The 21,676-nt window shown below is 40.1% G+C and overlaps 2 protein-coding genes across 2 annotated transcripts; one reads left to right on the forward strand and one right to left on the reverse strand.

Moving 5' to 3' along the window:
* Window positions 1-10,299: 10,299 nt before the first annotated feature.
* On the forward strand, window positions 10,300-21,654 carry gtf2e2 (general transcription factor IIE, polypeptide 2, beta). The gene is made up of 8 exons (XM_083934887.1): window positions 10,300-10,485; window positions 11,486-11,640; window positions 18,235-18,317; window positions 18,984-19,091; window positions 19,626-19,808; window positions 20,009-20,102; window positions 20,656-20,771; window positions 20,929-21,654. The coding sequence occupies exons 2-8, from the start codon at window positions 11,487-11,489 to the stop codon at window positions 21,046-21,048; spliced, it is 858 nt and encodes a 285-aa protein (XP_083791013.1). The 5' UTR covers window positions 10,300-10,485; window position 11,486; the 3' UTR covers window positions 21,049-21,654.
* Window positions 14,351-17,134, reverse strand: smim18 (small integral membrane protein 18). Its single transcript, XM_083934911.1, has 2 exons — window positions 16,987-17,134; window positions 14,351-14,816 (listed from the first exon to the last, which is right to left on the reverse strand). The coding sequence occupies exon 2, from the start codon at window positions 14,798-14,800 to the stop codon at window positions 14,477-14,479; it is 324 nt and encodes a 107-aa protein (XP_083791037.1). The 5' UTR covers window positions 14,801-14,816; window positions 16,987-17,134; the 3' UTR covers window positions 14,351-14,476.
* Window positions 21,655-21,676: the final 22 nt, after the last annotated feature.

Below are 21,676 nucleotides of genomic sequence, written 5' to 3' on the forward strand. Positions count from 1 at the left end.
GTTATTTCCATTTATTTCAAACATATAAAAAAAATGATAAAATGAACACTACACATATATTCATTCAAGTGTCCCATTGGGTCAGTCAGCATGCACCCTGGACCAACAGGACCCTGAAACTAAAGCTGCTAAATTGAATTCAGTTGAATTATTTACACCTGTGCTTTTCCTACTGTGAAATGTCCACATGCCTTTTGTGAAAAAAGCCTGTGTACAAGGTTTTGGCTCCGCAGGCAATACTTGTTAGTAGAATCAGTTCATTGATGGTTTTGCTCTTTTCATAGTTGAGAATAAGAAACAACCTTATTCTTTAACTATACTGTATATTGAAGGAACACAAGATTCAGATGTATTACGGTATTTCTTTAAAGTTGGTTTGCTTTTAACATATACATACAGTATATCTATTAGTACCTTATCTATTTCTTTAATGATGTAACAACATCACTGTGAAGTCATTTTATCCTTTGGTAAACTTAAACCTCAAATATTAATGTGGCAGTTGCAATGTGTTGGAGGTTTTATTTCTGTAATAATGACAGCATATTGCAGAAATCAAACACCATCATTATGGGTTCTGCCCATGTGTAAGACAACCCGTCATGTTATGATTGTCATAGAAACTGTTTTATGAACTGCACTTTGGCTTTATTTGTGCAACCCCCTACGATTAGTACCAACACCACTCGGAGTCCCCCGCAGAGTTTTCCTCTAAAAGCTGTAAATATGCACCTTATTATCAGGATGCACTGATGAAATATGGAAGTATTGGATGCATTTGAATTGTTTTTCATAATGGTTTTGCAAATTGAAGCTTAGAAACACACCTTAGGTGCTTCTCAGTATGAAACATGTAGTCAAGCGTTCTGTTACACTAAAACACATGAAAATTGTGCTTCAGAGGCAAAAGCAAAACCAATCTTGTAATATACCTGTAATTCTGAACAGCTTAATCAGTGTGTGTCACAAACAATGATCCCTCAAGTGTTGAAACAAATGAAGAAAAGGAAGAGAAGAAATTGAAAATGATTTTTTTTTTTTATTAGCATCTATTTCCAAACGGAGGCACACGCAGTGAGTATTACATCAAAAACTGCCTGTTTAGCTGTTTATTGTCTTATGTTTTTGCGCACTCCCAGCTGGCAAAAAAAGATGTGCTGCTGAAATGTCCCCATGAAAAAAAGAACATTAGCATCATAAAGCAATGCTTGACACATACATTTTCTTTTTCGCTTTGGCAATGATGGTCAACAATTCTCAAGCAAACACCGTGGCTCTGCTAATTGTTTTACATGCCGTAAGGAATAGATTAGGACCAACTGGTGACAGACTGTAGGCGGACAATTCTAGCCGGGATCCAGCACCACGGAGCACTCCTTTTTGTTTTCACCCACATTAGTCACATGGGCAAGGAATAAATATGAGTGAATACAAGCTAAGCCAGGCTTGTGGATTGTTTCTGTTGAACTGTACACTGTTTTTATACATGTGTGAACCAATCATGTTTGCAACAGGGCCATTTCTCCTTGACAAATCCTTGAAAAAGTTAATGTCTGTTAATTTCTAACTTTAGGAGAGTTGTTCATACATATACTGTAGTTTAATACTTAACTATAAAACACTTGGGGAAAATATATGTCACTTTATATATTTTGTGGTAAGCAGATGTTGTTTTGAAAACTTTGTTTGTGAACTGCACTGTACGATGGCGGTTATTAAAGATGCAATAAGAGAATAGAGAATGGGATGCAGAAGACGCAAACAGACTGTGCCCACAAACAAGTGCATGAACACACACGCACACACACACACACACACACACACACACACACAGACACGTACACACACACACACAAACATCAGTAGAAATGATGCGTTTGAAGGGCTTAACAGTGGAGATTATCATGACACATACAAACATAATGTGTGGGCCAACATTACGGGCCTTTTCCTCAGGAGTTGGCCCTTCTGTGACATTTGGAAAGGGCAAGTGGAGCATCGCTCACACACACACACACACACACACACACACACACACACACACACACACACACACACACACACACACACACACACACACACACACACACACACACACACACACACACACACACACACACACACACACACACACACACACACACACACACACACACACACACACACACACACACACACACACACACACACACACACACACACACACACACACACACACACACACACACACACACACACACACACACACACACACACACACACACACACACACACAGAATCCCCCCCCAACCCACCCCCATACAGAAGCTCAATACTCTGATTAACATCAGAAACCAGGATTAGTTTAGCTCCTGCAGGTTTTGGACAGCACACACTCGTCTCACCTGGCTGTCCTGTAGTGCTCGGGTGACACCCACACAACCAAACAGCACACTAACACATATATGCATCCTGTAGCAAATCACACAGATGTAGGCCTATGTACAAACTCATGTATCAGTGGAGAGTCATTAGCTGTTTATAGACTTAGTTTATTAGCCGCAGAGACTTCTTAGTTCCTATTTTAGAGTAGGCCTGTGTATTCTCACAGCGCAAGAGGAACCTTGAGGCACGTAGGTGTACATTGATGATTCGTGGAACACAGAAGCCAATGCAATCACCATTTAACAACTAAATTAGTGAAATTAAGCAAAAACTGTAATGCCTCATCCACACAACTGTCACAGCGCACAAAAATACATTGATATTGCCAAATGAGTGAGAACCTTTCTAATTTGTTAGTAAATGGTCTTGTACTTATACTTACTTGTACCTTGCAAGTCTTCCGACCACTCAAGGTGCTTTTACACTACTTGCCACATTCACCCATTTGCAAAGACATCTATACAATGATGGCAGAGGCTGCCATGCAAGGTGCCATCTGCTCATCAGGAACTAATCTAACCGTTCAGACGTACAATCACACATAGCCTTCGGGAGTTATTTGGGATTCAGTGTTTTGCCCAAGGACACTTCGACATGCAGATTGGAGGACACCGGTATCGAACCACCAATCTTTTGATTAGTGGACGACCCGCTTTGCTTCCTGAACACGGACACTAGTGTAGCATGGTGAAATTAGCAAACTAGCTGTCTAGCAACCAACTCCCCCGTCCACTAGTTAGCTACCTAGCCTGCTAAATCCACCATGCTTTCATGCCACACTGGTTATAGTCCGACAGCATTCCTACTGGACTAAACAGAAAAAAAGCCCTTGAAGGTAGGCTATGTAGTTCTTAGGACTCCCTGAAAAGGCCTTTTTACAGTGGCATCTACTGATTAAGACTGACATTCGGGAATGAAGCTAAGGGGACGAATATAGTGACTTAAGGTCCTCACAAGTATAGTAATATAAACGTGTGTGTGTGTGTGTGTGTGTGTGTGTGTGTGTGTGTGTGTGTGTGTGTGTGTGTGTGTGTGTGTGTGTGAGAGAGAGAGAGAGAGATCCTTTAACCCTTGCTGTATATTCATGAAAATCCCTCTTCTCCAGTTACATAAACTTCTGCTCGTCATCTCACATGCACAGGCCTGTAAGACTCATTCTGGGACATTATTTCTGCTACAAAGTACAGAATAGTTGAAAAACTGCCTCAGCAACAAAACTCTGCCTCATCCTTCAGTGTGTGTGCAGTCTTATATAATCATGCCTCACCAGCCACCTCACAGCAAGTGAGCTTGTTCAAAATCTTTAAAAGGCATCTTTTCCGTCTTGGAAATAGTCAGATTTAGCAAAGGATTGCCTGGCTTGACCAGCACACTTCTCACCAGTCAGTCAAAATCGGATCATTGATTTCTCTGATGCAAGGTTCGAAGAAAGGGCACACTAGAAAGTGCCTGAACAAAGCCACAGACTGCTAGCCTGGTTTAGAGTGTGGCAGCATGTCAGACCTCTATGTCTCCTCTATTAGAGATGCTTTGTTCCATGGTCGTCCCGATTTATATTTAACAAGCATATCTGGATTCTTCTGCAGCCACGGTATGCTTTTCAGTGAGAGAGCTTAGCAGATGCGCTACTGCCCTGTAACTGGGGTCAATACAGGAGGTTTGGCGGTTTTATCTTCTCTGTCTGTCTGAGAGGCTGCAGCTTCTTTGGTTCGATGAGTCACTCACCAGGCTGCAGCAGACAATAATGCTGCTCTACTGCCACCTTGTGGTTTTTGTAATTGTAAAAGTTTGATTCCAAAATCACTCCTCACAATGATCTCATTACAGTAAAAGAGCATTTGGTACTTTTAGCAAAGGTAAAAGTGTTTGCTACCGCAAGGCACCACTGTAAGATAGGCCTTAATACTATTATTAATGAATATTATGCTATATTATTACATTACATTATGCTATAAATATGAATTTGAATACTTTGTTCACAAAATGGACACATAGCACCTTGTTTAATGTCTAGTTTAATACAAATATTAAATATAAATAACATAGAATTATTAATGACATAGCCTCACACTTACATAAAATGAAGCTGCTATCAATATTGGGTACACATATAAGTAATACTTAACTATTGCATGACTCATGATAATTTAATGCATTCATAAATTCAGGATGTGTCATGAATTCCTGTTGCTCACCATTAAAAAAACAGTCAGGTCTCTATGACTTTATGTTATTAGTTCACACTTAATAGATATCATCTGTCAAAGGATGTTAATTCACAATTACTTCATACATGAATTGATATGTGACCAAATTAGCTGGATTCTTCTTACATAAAGGTTTATTTCATTTGCTCAGTCTCTCTGATAAAAAACAAAACAAAAAGATAGCTTCATATTTTTATGACAAGAGAAAATGGTATTTTTGACATATTTACAACATAGTGGTTTTATTATTGTGTTTGCAATGTTGTTTAAAGCAGTGGAGCTGAAACATGTCTGATTATGTTCCTCTAATTGGTCAGTTGGTACATTTTCTCTACCATGCAAAACACTCCACTGGTCCTGAAATTAACTTTCATGGAGGAAGAATCCAGCTAATTTGGTTACATATCAATTAAAATGAAGTAACTGTGAATTAACATTCCTTAACCGAACTGATCACATGATTTTGATAATTTGTTATTGATGAGCAACAACAGAAATTCATGATACATACTGGATTAATTCATGCATTAAATCATCATGCATTAGATGAGTTAGTGATTTGCGCCCTTATTAAGTTAATAATCGAATATTGTAATGGACTGAATACTATGCAGCGAAAAGTATGAGGACACATGCCTTTGTACTTTTGCTTTTTCATGGTTTGATCTTTAATTCTATTTAGACAACTCTATACAATATACAGATATTTTAGATATTTTAAACAATAGTGCAATCCCAATTTTGTTTGTTTGTCTCCCTGTTTCAATATAACAATGTCCCCATGCACACAGCTACATCCATAAAGACATTATTTTCAGAGTTTGGAAAGGAAGAAGTTGACTTCTCTGCCCAGAACCCTGACCACAACCCCATCTGACACATGTGAGATGAAGTGTAACACCGAGTGTGATCCAGGCCTTATCGCTCAACATCACTGTCTGACTTTGTGACCTGTGGCTGTAAATCCTTGCAGCCAGGGTCTAAAGTCTTGTGAAAAACCTTCCCAGAAGAGTGAAGACTATTAGCAGCAGATACATGTACTTGGTTTAGGGATGATATGGGTGTAATGTCTGTGTCCACATCCTTTTTTCACTTGTCCATAAACTCTGGCCACATTGTGCATTTTCAGATACTGCAACTTTAACCATGCAGGGACAGGAGATGCTGCACATTAGATGGCCTATATACATCTGTAGCGTTTTCTTTTTAAGTTTGACAATACTTTGTGTAACAATACTATATTAACAAATACATTAATAATTCATAGCCCTTGCTCATATTTTGTACACTAGTGGCCTTTACTTCCCCTAAGTAAAGGCTACAGAAACACAATTTGCTCTCAAACGCTCACAGGCGCAGATTACATACACCTACACACTACGCACAGTAGTACATTGTGTTGCAGTACGGCTTATTTCTTTGGTTTTAGGTCCCACAGCAGTTTGACCCAGACACCTGAGAATACAGCACAGACGAATGTGAGAACAAGACAGAGAGAAAGCAAGAGAAAAGGAGAGAGAAACAGTGTGTGTGGGTGTAGGTGCGTCTGTGGACTCTCTTGTGTGTGAGGTACTTTCAGTTCAGAGGCTGTAACATCGAACTGTCAGTGAAACCCAGAAGTGCTGACAGGTAGAGACACACACACACACACACACACACACACACACACACACACACACACACACACACACACACACACACACACACACACACACACACACACACACACACACACACACACACACACACACACACACACACACACACACACACACACACACACACACACACACACACACACACACACACACACACACACACACACACACACACACACACACACACACACACACACACACACACACACACACACACATTCTCATACTGTAATTGAAAGCTGTCACTTTGAGATTTTCTCCTCCACCTGGATTTGCACTGGTTGGCTGCAGCTCCAGGATTTCACTCGTCTCTTCTCTTTGATATTACTCTTCACCTCTGGATCAGAGTGCTAACTCTCTCTCTTTCTTTCTCTCTGTTACTTTAGTACATATCACACCAACTCCCTCTCATTCCTCTTGCACAGACCTGCTAATAAATTACCATCTCTGTGAAAAACAGCAATGCACTAAACCTATTACTTAAGAGAACACCACGACTCCCAAAACTAATCTGATTCAGTTCAGCTCACGCCACGGTGACAGCACCGCTCTACTTGGCCGTGGTTATATCTTGACTTGCCCAGGTTGTTGTGGCTTGAAAGTGCCTGCGGCTGAAGTGATAGTGAGGTTGAGCAATCCGAAGCAGAATCATTTATGTCTGTCACTTCACAAGTCTCACTATTCTCTAATGTCTAAATCTTCTCCTCTGCTCTTCCATTCTCGCTCTGCTAGGACTAAACAGCGTAATTCATTCATTATGGATTAGGCTCTAAATTAGGTTAGCACATATTTAATCATTCATGTGGGCTCACTTCTTTGACTGGCCTGCTGAATCATTAATTAGGAGTTTTGGAGATGCTAATTTGTTCTCTGATCCGCATGAGCATCTGAATGTTGGATGAACTGATGTCTGTGTTTATGTCCTGTTCTGTACCTGCACATTAAGGGTTCCCTGCAATATTGGTTATATGAGGACTGAACATAAATTTTGGAAAAATATGCCCGACCAAGGACACACACAAGCACACCAGAGGTCATAATGATTATTATTATTATATAAAAACGGGGAAAGAAAGGCAAGGCTTTTAAAACTGAAAATACAATCCACATCAAAAGTATTCAGAGAGCTGTTGCACCGTGCTTACTTTACATGACATCCTTATGACAAATACATGAGGGATAACCAGGCAGCCTATAGTCTGGACAAAGGAAAGCAAACTCAGTTTCAAATATGGTAATTTTCTCTCACAGTGGGTTGTAAAAAACAATTCAGGGAACATGTACAGTATCTATGTCTGGTGTGGATGCATTACTACAAACTTTCAAATTTGTAGTTTTTCAACATTATTTGATATTTTACCCATTTTGAATCACAGACACCATACTTCATAGGCAGGGTTGTGTGTTGATATAGACCTGAAGACTGCTGAAGAACTGGCAACATTTGTAAGTGAGTCATTTTTATTTACAAAATGATTGTGTTGAATATACAGTATTTGTAAAATTGTTCTTTAGATTTCTTTCAAGGTCACATATTGTAAAAATTGAGATTTCCATGTCTGTTTGTATTATAAAGCAGGTGCTATATAAAATACTATAAAAAGTATCAAAATCTCTCAATCCACAGAGAAATGGAGCCCATATTCAGAAACTGTTTCTTTGAATGAACTGTCCGGACTTTTGTACGGCTGTGATGTCACAACTGTACTATATATAGGTAGAAAGTGCAGTGTCGTTACAGTCATTCTCCTGTTGCAGTGTGTGTGGTGGTGCGGAGACGCCTGGAGTGCATATGAAGACTTTTTCAGGAGAGGGTCTTAAAGAGACAGCCGCTAAAAGAACGTTTCAAACAGAGGGTGAATACAGGTATATTCAAACAGTATGAGAGAAATAATGTGTTTTTTCCTTCTCTGTGTTTTGAAATATGTGGAAAGAGTGATGCCACACACTTCCTTGTACTAATCGGGATTTAACCATTTTATTAATGTATAAGTGTCTGTGTCTGAGGAAGGGGATTTTAATGTGAGAGCCCAGAATTCACAATGAAAACACTCTCACAGTATGTTTAAGCCAATTAAACCAAAAGAAGAAAGCTGTGAAATGCTTCTTTATGTTTATATAGGGGCTTTCATTGAAACAAGTTACTGCTTAAGGCTTAAATAATACAAGACGGCATATTTTATGGTAAATCCCTTGCAAATTAATCTATGTTTGAAAGCTTATGAATGGGCAGGACTTGACAACCACTTTGGAAAAAAAATGCTCTCTATTCCCCTCGTGCGGTTTGAGTTTAGCAGTATGGTCCGGCTCTACTGTATCTTATATTCCTCGCTCTGCTGCTCCTGAGTGCTTAGCTCTCTATTTGCTTTGGTGACCTGGTTATGCTGCAGCCTTATCTCACCTCTTCTCTCACTTGATTACCCAGTGGTAAATTTCCCTTCCCTCTTCAGTCGGCAGAGTCCGGCTTCAGTTAGATGAACTGAAGTACTCGATTTCACAACAACTGTCTCTGTAGTGCGGACATTATGGCCTTTTTAAATGTTCACCAGCTCCAGCCTCCCACATGGCACATCTCTGAATACAGGCAGTAATGACAAGTGAGGCTAAATCATATTTATTGATCAATGTGCAGAATATATTATAGCCTCAGTCGTGGCCAAAGTTGCACTATAGGCACATAATAAGAGTCAATTCCTTTAGGGAGTGGAATTTTTCTTTGAAAAGATGCCAGAGACACCAGTGGGTTAGGAGTGCTGCTGTAAGGGCCTCACATCTAAACTCCTCCGCACATTAATCCCCGGAACACTGCAAAGCCACAGCATTCCTTCTTACACAGTGGATGCCAGGGTTTTCATCATTGCACTCTCTGGCTTCCCCACACACCCAAACTGCAGATGTCATTTTGACAGACACAGATCTTTTATTGCATTTTTTGATGTAAATTAGAGGTTTTCTTTTTGTATTTACTGCCTTGTACCTGATAGTATGTCACATCTTTATTTATGATCTCCTCACATAAAAAAAAAAAAAAGCATTCATGTTCAGTTTGGAGATACAAGGTTTGTTTATGATCAACTTGAGAATCAGAATAGAGAGCTTCTCTGCATGGTTTGGAGTCACTATTTTCCAGACAAAAAATTCTCCCCTTTGATTCAGCCAAATATGTTTTTAGAGGTTACAAAACTGGGATGGATCTAGTTCTATGAGCTCAAATGATCCACTAAGTGGTGCTCTTTTGCCATTTACCCCTTGGAGACCCCAGCATTTGTCATAGTCACAGACTGTAACTATAGACTGTATAGACTATACCAGTCTATGGATAGGGTTTGTGGATACTTTCCAATTCATGACCTGTGTGATAGTCAACCATAAACCACCACTTCCACCACCACCACCACCACCACCAACAACAACAGATGAAACTGGAGCTCCTTTAAAATATGACGCTCCATTATATTTAGGCCTAGCTTCTTTTTGCAGCAATTCTTACCATTACCATTCATTCACATTTAATGAGAAAAGTTTATCTATCATATAGTTTCGCTTATCTTGTCTTCTGAGAAAAAATATTTTCAATAATAGTTTTTCTTTTGTCGTAGCCTACGCATTGATGTATAAAGCTACTATACTAGTGCATATTTTATCAATACAATGTACAAAATGTACAATTTTATCATAAATGAGTTTTAGTGACCTGGTGAGGTTACACCTCTGGTTTCTGACCTCTCTAGCACATACTCTTTTCCCTTTCCATGTGAAAGATATATTGGTTGTGTTGTATGGTACATTGCTTTGAATTTGAATGATTGTGTGCAAATCAATAAATCAAATCTCTACAAAGAATTAACAATATATCATTCACATAGGCCGAGGCTTCTAGGTCTCTGTATGCACTGGACCTGCGTTTATGCTCTTTCTTCTAGTTCTGCACGTGATGACGTCTCCAAGGATTCGCTGTTGATGTCCGACAAATCGAACACAAAACGGAAGTGAAGCATGAGGAAAAAAAATAGATGTGTTGTGAATGAAGTTAGTTAACGTTAGCTAATGTTTACTACTGCCATCACTAAAGGAAGACAATAGAGCGGCGGATTACTGAACGAAGCATTTCTGTTCGACAGCTTTCGGACTTCGATAACGTGAGTCCTCGCTGACTAAACCAGTCACTTTCTCCGAGAGCAGGAACAAAGTGTCAGGTATGCTCACTGAGATAACGCTAACTAACCAGCCAAGTGTCGCACTGGGTCGTTACGTTTGTTTGACGGTACCTATGTTGTTATCCAAATAACCAAAGTAACGTTAGTCGGCTACGTTTGATGAAGTAGATAACGTTATCCATGGTTATTTTGTGGGTTAACATTAACACAAAGCAACAACGACAGGCTAACATAGAACAATGAAAGACCAACGTTGAGTAGGTACTTTACTTACCCGGCTGGCAAACGAACTAGCTAATGGTACCGTTAGCTTGCTCTTAACCCTTTTCCTCTAACGCCAATTTAACATGGCGCTGATCATTCGGGTTCTTGCAATATTTACATGTCCTCCCGGTTTAGCTTCTGGTCGCTGGTACCGTTTACTACTGTGGTGATGTTACAAAAGTAAAGTTCAGCTATGGAAAAAATCAAACCCAATGTGCTTTATATTGTTTCTATTCACAGGCGATTCTAGAGTCTGATTATAAAAATAATGCAAAATGTAAACATTATTTTCAAAATATGAGTATAAACATTGATCTACTGCGGCCCCAAGCAGTTGCCTGCCTTGCTGGCTGGCAAGTGGCACCTCTGGTTCCAGTCAAGTCTGCATTTCCAAACGGAATAAACATATAACAAATAAAATGACCAGTTGACACAATCAAGGGCCAGGTCAGTGTGATACCAGCATAGGAGTTCAGAAATAATGAAGCTTGCATGTGCTCTGTGCACTGCTCTTGCCGGGAACTTGCAGGCGATTGAGAACATATACAGAGGGTGGAGGTTAGCGTGTCAATGGGGTCTTAGCACATTTTTTTCCCAGAGACCCCAGACTGGTCAACCTAGCAATGCTTTTTGTACAGATATGGAAACTGATTCATTATTTTTGTTTGCCTTGTTGCATGATGAAAAGTATCTAGGTTATATGAACTGTCTGGAGAGAGACAGTCATTTCTGAGGAATCACATGCACAAAATATGTTTTGTGCCCTACCATCTAGCATGGATCCAGCTCTACTGAGGGAGAGGGAGCTGTTCAAGAAAAGAGCTCTGTCCACTCCAGCTGTAGAGAAAAGACAGGCTGCCTCTGACTCACATAAGAAGAAGAAGCCCAAAATTGACAGAGAGAGCTCCTCTGGGTCCAAACACAACGCTGGTAAGTAAAGGAGATTATATATACTGTATATTCTTAGCGAGTTGTGTAGGGATGGAAGCCATAGTGCAGCTGACATACAGTATCATTGTAATGCACGATTCTATATCAGTAGAGAGATGCACCAATCAACATGTTTAGTGGCGATAATGCCATTACAGTGACCAATGCAATATCAATCTTATTCAATTCAATTCAATTCAAAAAACTTTATTTGTCCCCGGGGGGCAAATGGTTGTAATTTTAACAGCACGATCAAACATGAGACCGCCTGTCCAAGCCACTGCATTTTTGTTTTGTTTTCTATTCAAATTAGCTCCTCCAAAATAACGTGTCTCTCTGTTAGTTTATTCCTCCTGACTTTCTAAATGATCAGAGAACAATTTGAATGATAAAATTATATATAACAAAATAGCCACTCCTCTTTTGGTTGGATGTATCACAGTTTTGTATGTATGTAAACATACAAGCTATGAAGTTCCCAGCAAGTAATGAGGCCTTGTTGCATGCACACGTCAATGTGGGTTCATATGTTTGTGCAATACAGATTTTAAAGTGATGATTGATCAGAAAATGAAAAAAATGATTTATTGATTGAAAGGCTTTCATTACTTCTCATGGACTTGCACATATCTAAACCAAATCAGCTGCACACTGGTCACATATCTCAGTCATTTGCTTGTGGTCATGTCAACGCGGTTGTGCACACTTCAGGCAATGCTTCACTTGTTTTTGACGGTCGAGTGTGGATGGACAGATGTGGCATCTCTCCAGTATTTTTGTGGGAGTTCCTCAGCTGAAGTGGTTCTGTTTTTGTAAAAACCAAAGGCGTTGGAAGTCGTCTTTGCTTTTCTCCAGCATGACCACAACAGCTGAAGGCCAAGGTGTCCTCGGAATGTGCAACACTTGTAAGATATTCTGGCTTCCCAAGTTGGAAATTTGGACAGGATAACTTCTTGCATAACAGTCATTTCTAGGCAGTTGAGGTAGCTTTAAAATGTTCCCTCATCAGTCCTTTGGACCACTACTTGGACGGTATCTTGACCGTTGTCACATTCAGCTAGCTTTGTCATTCTCATGCTCCAGTTCTACATTTAAATCATCTGATTGTTAAATGGCACAAAAACAAATTGCTCAGGATCAGTAGCCTCTGGTACATCTTGATCTCGACAGCCACTGTTATCGAAACCTTCTGATATCAAAGAAAATGCTGCTTTGCACTATCTGACACCCAGCTACTGCACTGCTGTGTTACTGAGACAGTTAGCAAACTTTTTCATGGTTGTTTGTATTTATTCATCATTAACAGTGAGACCACAGTGCCATCATGAGGCTAAACAGGGTAAACACAAAATCATCTGCTACCATTTGAATCCAATTTACAGTGAATAATAAAATGTAACTCTCTTACATACTTTAACTCTCTGGAGATCTTGCTTAAAATAAAAAAAATGTTCTGCTGTCAGAACATTGTTAAAAACAAATAGTTTGAGGAATACGAGGGAGTTGAGTTAAAATGAAAGAATTAGACCGGGTCTAATGTTGTCCCAGGTTGCTTAAGAGTTATATATTCAAAAGTCGATTAGAGCGAAAGCTGCAGTGTTATCACCGTTGTGTTCAACACACACCCACACATGCATACAAGTAAATACCGAAATAGAAACTGTGCTTCTCTGATAAATGTCCACTCTAGTACATAACAATATCACATTTTTGGCCAAGATAGACTGTATATGACCTGATCTATGCCTAATGGAGAAGCACTTCCAACTAGCACAGCAGTGGAGGCACACCCCAATGTCAGCACAAATGGTTATAGTCAGTCAGGACTGTACTTTGAGAATCTGGAGGCTCTGTTGAACCATTTGAGAATTTAAAGTGAAAATTTGCAAAATATTAGCAACAATAAAACACGTATTCTTCTTCCTGGCACTATAGTTTAGGCCAGTCTAAACTCTACCGTGAAACACTTCATGTATCTTCCCTTTCCTGTTTCCTTTCCATGTCTGTTCTCTTAGCAGAAACAAAGGCTTGTACATAATTAATTGGCAATTTATTAGGCATTTTGTGGTAAGGCCAATTAACTCATACATTGTTCTCAATATGACATCAAAAAATACATCACTCTGCAGCCTACAATTGTCATTGGTCTTGATATAATGTTGCAATGCGAAACATGTTGACAACACTGGTATACAGTTTAGTAAAGAACAGAGAAACAGGCTTTATTCAAAGCAACAATGTTGTCCACCTCAGCTTGATCATTTGTCTGTTGCTCATAAGGTCCTGCTGGGAAGTTAAGATATTCAAGTCTCTAGGTTTGGCCAGCATTTTTCTATCTTTGTATCTTTGTTACCACGTCTCATTGGAGCTCATTTGTATTTTACAGTCGGCTCACAGGTACATGCTGTACTCACAGGGCAGAAGAATACTTGCTTGTTAAAACTAACTGATATTGTGACTTGTTAGTGTTTTTATGTTAACAAAGCCACACTAATAGGGCTATTATTGTTATTATTATTAGAGTACTTGGGTGCTCTTTCTTCCTTATGGTTGTGTCACTGGTGTAAATTAGGGCTTTCAGGGTCTACCCTGTGTGTTAAGTGGTAGTGATATAGATGTGAAGATATCCTCCCAACTGAAATTAAAAGTTAATGAGACTCCAAATCAATAACAAATTGCCCCCTTCCTTTTTTACATTGTTCTGTATCCTTATCTAGTCTTTTCCTTCCACATCCTTTTAACTGTGAGCACTGCAACCCTTATTGGGCACTTTTAAAAGTACTTTTCTCTGGGCTTTTCTCAACGCTGTGGTTCAGCACTGAAAACCTTGCCGTCCCTATACCACTTCAGTGCAGGATTCAGGCTCCTTGCAAATGCTGGTCATGAGCTTGCCGCAGCTTCCGGGCCCCTCCTCCTGTAGCTGGTGATGTGTCTTCCCTTTGGCACAGCAGCCACAGTCCAGAAGCTCATATAGTACAGCCAAAGCAGCCAGAGACACGACAGTGAGGATGAAGAGCATAAGGATGATGAAGCAGGCCACATTCCATCCATCGTGGAAAGGGTAGACCTCCTGGACCTGCAAGGAGACGTGGGCGAGAGGGGCTGCCTCTGGGTGCCATGGGAGGTTACTTGGATGTATAGTGGTAGTGATGTTGGCCATGATTTCTGGTTTGGAGCTACAAAAACAGGTAGAAAAACAGATTAACGCCTGTGACAGTGTTTGGTGTTGGGTTTCATTGCTAGATGGTGACAGCAGTAAGGAGACTTAATTAGAGAGAGATAGTTGTAAAATACTTACACTTAAAAAATGAAAGTAGAGGAATATCTAATAAACAAAAAAGAAAGAATCTCTACAGACAATTTGCCTGATTTCATTTTCACTTTTACACAGCTAATATATAATTTGACAAGGACATAGTCTAACTCTCTAGTGATTACCTAATTGTTAGTTAAATGAGAGGACGATGTGTTATTAGAGAAAAAGGTTTTTTTGCAAAAGAGCATAAACCCTATTGAGGCCATCTGCTCTCAACAAAAATAGACCTAAAAGCCTGGTGGCAGAGGATGGGTGCACAGAGAAACGTGGCATCTATGCTTGGTTTGCAACAATTTTGACTTAACACCTGACATATGTTGAGGTTAAGTAATCGCATTCTAATAATGAAGTTAAAAGGTGTTCTACAAGAGGTTCTGTCCCTATTCAGCTATCCTTTGCTTAGGGTATCAGTGTGCCAGTACCTCTGCCCACACACGCGTTCACACGGGTCCACAAACATGCTCTAAACACACGTATGCACACACAGCCATAGACATTTTTATCACATACTGAGACCAAGGAAGGAAGGTGACCCAGATTACTTGAGTGAACCACAGAACTGAGTTAAGAGGGGGTGTAAGTGCTTCTCTTTTCACCAGGCTAATCCTATACGGTTACATTTTTGTGTGTGTATTTCTTTTACAGTCGTATAACTGTAACTGGGCTTACTGTGTATAAAAATACATGTGTGAATTAATGATGGATAGATTTGCGTATGCCCTGAATGAGGTCAGTTGAGACAGCTGGATGCTCTTTGTGTGACGATAACTTGTTTTTTCCGTGTTACTACTGTAATGTGATGTGACTTCAGTTCTCAAGAGGTTTTCACCTCAGGAAATGCCGTAAGTCTTAACATACTTACACTTTGACGGTATAATTTAAAGTGTGCTATGTATTAAGGCAGAAAAATCATAATCAAGGGGCCACACAGTTAATTAAATTTACTGTGAGTTGATAGTTTATAGGAGGTAACTCCCTCTTTAGCATCCTCTTCTGCAGATCCAGCTCATAATATCAACTTCATTGCCATGACAACAACCTCTTTTTACTAATTTGTCTCGTCTAGCATTGCCCCCCCCCCCCCCCCCAACACCCCCATGGTCTCTCTGCTCCACTCTTTTGTCAAAGCAGTAACATACACACATACAAAAAATGGCTCCCTACAGCATCTGTTATCTAACAAATTGAGCCCCACCCCGGTCAGGCTCCTAAAAGGTGTTGTAGGATCATACTTTGCTCTCTGCTCTGGCCCCACTGTCTCTGACCGCACACACACACACACACACACACACACACACACACACACACACACACACACACACACACACACACACACACACACACACACACACACACACACACACACACACACACACACACACACACACACACACACACACACACACACACACACACACACACACACACACACACACACACACACACAGGCACTCACACAGGCACTCACACAGACAGACAGAGAAACACACAGTTTGTGATGTTTGATATTCTAGCAAGAAGAGTGCAGACAGACAGCTTCATGTTTATTTAATCCATTGCGTGTATGTTCAGCTTTGGCCTTAATATTACAACTGGCACCTAAAGCTCTTAGCTTGGCTATTGTCAAATTTGTAATTACATTTCTTCACATACATTGGTATAGATATAGTGATTTGCAATTTTGTATTTCTTTAATGCAGAAGGAATTGGCTTCATAAGTAATCTGCTGCATTTAAAAATGTATAATTTACCCTGTTGATGCTGGATTACACTCGAAAAAACCCTTATAGTCCCAGCTACACAGTGAGAAAAAGAAGAGCCTGTAGCTTAAATTCATACTGTTGATTGTTATGATCTGTTGATGAGACACACACACACACACACACACACACACACACACACACACACACACACACACACACACACACACACACACACACACACACACACACACACACACACACACACACACACACACACACACACACACACATTATTATGATGCTATTCTGAAAAATATGCAGACTCACCTGTGTGTCTGGCTCAGTCTCTAGAAGATGCAAGTCAACAGATGCACTCTCCTGTCTTTGGTGCTCCACCTATCGCTCTGTCTCCCACTCTCTCCCTCCTCCGCGTTCACTCCTCGGCCAGTTTTCCTCCTTGGCACGCTCATGCACTTTCAGCCGACGCTCGTGCACTTGCTCGCTCCCTCCGCCACTCCTTGCAGCTCTTCGTGTCTCAGCTGAACAGCATGGGCTTCTCTATATCATTGGCTCTTTTCTTTAAGCCCTGCCTCTGCACCATTCGTTAACTGGCCTGTCACAATTTCAGTGTCCAGCCCACAGTGCAGCTCACAGCAACAGAAGAGCCCGCCCACACCATGCATCATTCATGAATCAGTGCCTGTTACAGTTTTGATTGGAGAGTGCTGAGTCCAGACCAGACCTCAGACTCAGCCTCAAGGGGGGAGCAACATTGTTTTGACTCCAACAGAGAGTAGGACCAGCTGGCAGGACTTCAAATCATTCTCATTAGATTACGTTCTTTTAGTGCTTCTGTGTATTTTTGTTAAATTAAAGAATAATACTGGTGATGTTCTTTATTTTTTCTAATTGTCAACAAATCCCATGAAAAGACCCAATCTTATATATAGTGTGTGTTTGTGTGTTTGAGATATGTGAAGGACAGTCATACATGCATACTGTACACACACACAGATCCATTCCTTTATTGTTAGAAGATGGTGCTAGAGCACCAACTATTGGCTAAATGGCACCAACTTTGTGATGCCTACTTAGACAACATATCTTTATCTACACATATATGTCCACCTATTGTGGTTGCAATAGATCAAAGTGTTCAGGAGATGTGACATGTCCTGCCCACAGCATTTGAGCAAACTAGGGCTAACTGTAGCAAAACTGTATGGAACGTCAAAAATAAAAAAGTACCTTTTTCCAGAGATTTTCTGTAACAAATTTGGTGTTGATGCTCAAAATTGTGTAATGGAAAAAAAAATGGACACAATTTTTAAAATGATGGACAAATGATCTAGACAGAAATGGCCTTGGATCATATGGGTAGATTTTTCTGGACCCACAGAACAAACATTTTTGTTTACTTTGCACATCACTGGGTCCCTGGCAATACACCTGCTAAGTGGGAAGTAGATCAGATGAATGGTTCTTGTGATATGTAAATTACTCACAGAGATTCCTTTTTTTATAGATAGATGGGCCCTTTAACTATTATGCCTAAACTGTTCTTCTTTTCCACAGAGTCAAGTAATGGAAACTTTAACATCAAGACAAGCTCTGGGTACAAGTTTGGCTGCCTAGCCAAGATAGTCAATTATATGAAGGTAAGCTTCCAGAGACAATTTGTCTTTTTAAAAAAGGAACATTCTCTAGCAATTTAGTTGTACTTGTATTAATCTTTAAAGTTTCTGCCTCTGCAAATAAGCACCGTTTTAGACAATTTAGGGTTTCAGACTCATGGACATTATTCCGCTTCAAATTTATTTTAAGCTCTCACAACAGCATCCTCTTAATTGCTAGATTGTAAGCTTGTCGTCATCTCAATCAAAGCTCTTTAAAAGATTGACTTATTGTCTGATGTGTCAGCCCAGTGAGTCAGTTGTGTTGGTTGCGTAACATTTCGTCCCCAGTCTTTCTTTTGGTATATAAACAGCTTGTTTATCTTGCTGTGACCCTGCAAAGAGGCAGCCAGGCCTTGTCACACTAGCTGTCTGACTCATCCCTCGCTGCAGAACTCACGCTCAATATGCCAGATTTTCTTTTAATGTGTGCATTTTTTGTGCCATCTGTTGACTACAGTTTTAAACAATGTAAAATACTGTGACAGGCGCAAAATCACTGTAGACATTTGGCTGCAACCCTATCAAAGGTGGGAGCAAAGAAACCCTCGCATTTTAATATAAGCACTAAGGAAGATTTTAAAATGTATTGACTGTATATGTGTGTTCTCTTTATGTAAATCTGTGTTGTGTTTTTTCCTTAACACCCAGACAAGGCATCAGAATGGCGATACACACTGCCTGACCCTAGAAGAGATTCTGGATGAGACCAAACTTCTTGACATCAGCATGAAACAGAAACAGTGGCTCATGACTGAGGTGTGTCTGTTTAAAAAAAAAAAAGTATATTACTAAGTATTACTTATCATCAGGAGTATGGTAAATGGACTTGTACTTATATAGCGCCTTTCTTGTTTTCTGACTACTCAAGGCGCTTTCACACTACTTGTCACATTCACCCATACATTCACACACATGGCAGTGGACATCTACATACCATCTAACCATTCACACCACATTTACACACCCATGCGCAGTACGGGGAGCAATTCAGTGTCTTGCCCAAGGACACTTCGACATGTGGACCGGGGGAGCTGGGGATCTAACCGCCAATTTCTCGAATGGAAGACGACCCACTCTACCACTGAGCCACAGCCGCCTCATATGTATGCATGTCCTTGTCCGACCTACATCATTTTACAGACCTGTTTTACAGCTGAAATCCCCAAAACACTTATTTTCCCTCAAGTCATCTGAAGGCTGACGTGGGCCACATCTGCAACATCCTGTATGCGACATAAGAAGGTAGCCACCAAAACTGACATCTCCTGCTTCACTTTCTGACAATCTCAGGCCTTGGTCAACAACCCAAAAATTGATGTCCGAGATGGAACGTATGGCTTCAAGCCCAAGTACAACCTGAAGGACAAGAAAGCCTTACTGAGGCTGCTGGACAAACATGACCAACTGGGCCTGGGGGGAGTGCTTCTGGACGACGTAGAGGAGGGGCTGCCCAACTCAGCCAAGGCCATCAAGGTAACACACAATAAATAAGTAATTTATGCTAAAACACATGTATGTTTGCACGAAGATGCCACCTCATGTTTACTGTACATAATGTTTATTAATGGAAGGGATATACATTTTTGTGTCACCTTTTTTATATGATGAGTGAACACTGTGGAGACTGAACAGTAAGGACATATTAGCAGAAACATGAGCTCTCGTGTTCGCAGGCTTTGGGGGATCAGATCATCTTTGTGACAAGACCAGATAAGAAGAAGATCCTGTTCTACAATGACAAGCACTGCCAGTTTGTGGTAGATGAGGGTGAGCACAAGTTAGCTTTTTGCCAGTCAACTGTAAAATGTTTCTCTCGGTGTCTGTCTGTCTTGGCTGTATTTCTGTGTCAATGACTCCCTGTATTTAAAAGATTTGACTGCTGGAGGTTTTGATAGTCAATGAAAAGTCGTCATTTAAAAATAGAACATGTCAAATTTGGTCTCTTTAGCCTCTAACAGACAAAGTTTGAGTTTAGATTTTTGCCATTTCATGTCATTCTAAGATAAATCTCTTCTTTGTCATTTTAATATCTCTGTTTAAGCTGCTGGGCAAATAAAATAAGCTATGTTCTACTTTTTTGATTTGGTTGATCAAAAACACCCTACTTTAACATGTTTATTTCTTTGCTGATATAATTATTGATCTATATATACAGTATATGAGTCGTTTTTAAGCCTACTTGCATACTCATTTTGTCCACTTGATCCAGGCCTTATTTTGTTTTGTTATTTCATGTTTGGTTAAAAATCGTTAAATAATTTGGTGTCCAGCTGCTCATTTGGTGTGTTTCTGGCTCATAAATGTTGTCTTTTAATTGTAGAATTCCAGAAATTGTGGAGGAGTGTTCCAGTTGATTCCATGGATGAAGAGAAGATTGAGGAGTACCTGAAGAAACAAGGCATCTCCTCCATGCAAGAAACAGGACCAAAGAAAGTGGTCAGTGTCCCCTGGTCTCCCATCTTCTTTCTAAATTCCCAAATTCAAAATTACTTTTCCTGATTTTATTCACTAGAAATAAAAGGTTTGTTGACATTTATACTTGGTTAATCAAGCCCCTTAAGCAGTGCTGATTGTGTTTCTGGGCTCCCTGCAGTTACCAGTTCAAAAGAGGAAGAAGCAAGGTGGGCAGAGGAAGAGACACTTCAAGAGCCACAACCACCATTTGGCAGGTGTACTGGAGGATTATTCAGATGGTGTTCCTGTTAAGAAGTGAGATCCTTTCCCTCACCGCTTCATGTCCCTCAGAAAAGAACCTGTAAATCAGACATGGCTGGAGATGGAGACCCTGGCCACACTACATAACAAACACTTTCCATGGCTGTCTGTTATGTCAAAGCAAGCTTCTTTTCCTTTCTTTGCACTCCATTCAGTGATCAGTGGTCTTGTATTACATAGAGTGAATAGCAACTGTGGTGTGGAATCCTTTTTTTTTTAGTTTGTTTATTGATCAGTGACAACTGGAGGACACTGGAGGGAAAGAGTACTGAGACCAATTTAGGACACCAAATACTGTTACCAAAACCACCATTCTCAAAGGAAGTGCTGCAACCTTACTTTTCAAATGTAAATGAGGTTGAAGTGTGTAAATACTATTATACTTTTTCTTCATTTTATTTAGTACATCACAAACAAGTGTGGTGAGGCTTTTGGTCCTCATCTGATGGCAACCTCCCATCCTTTTAATTTGAGTAACAGAAGACAGGCTTGTGTTGTGCAATGCATTACATTGAGGTCTCTTATCCAGCATGGGACATCTTGGACATAACTTCTGGTGGAAGTATTTAAATTATTTCACTTTGCAGCACCAAGCAGCATAGTGGTTTAAAATACTAAAACTTATT

This window comes from Echiichthys vipera (assembly GCF_963691815.1).
Source record: "Echiichthys vipera genome assembly, chromosome: 2".
In the NCBI taxonomy this organism is placed as follows: Eukaryota; Metazoa; Chordata; class Actinopteri; order Perciformes; family Trachinidae; genus Echiichthys; species Echiichthys vipera.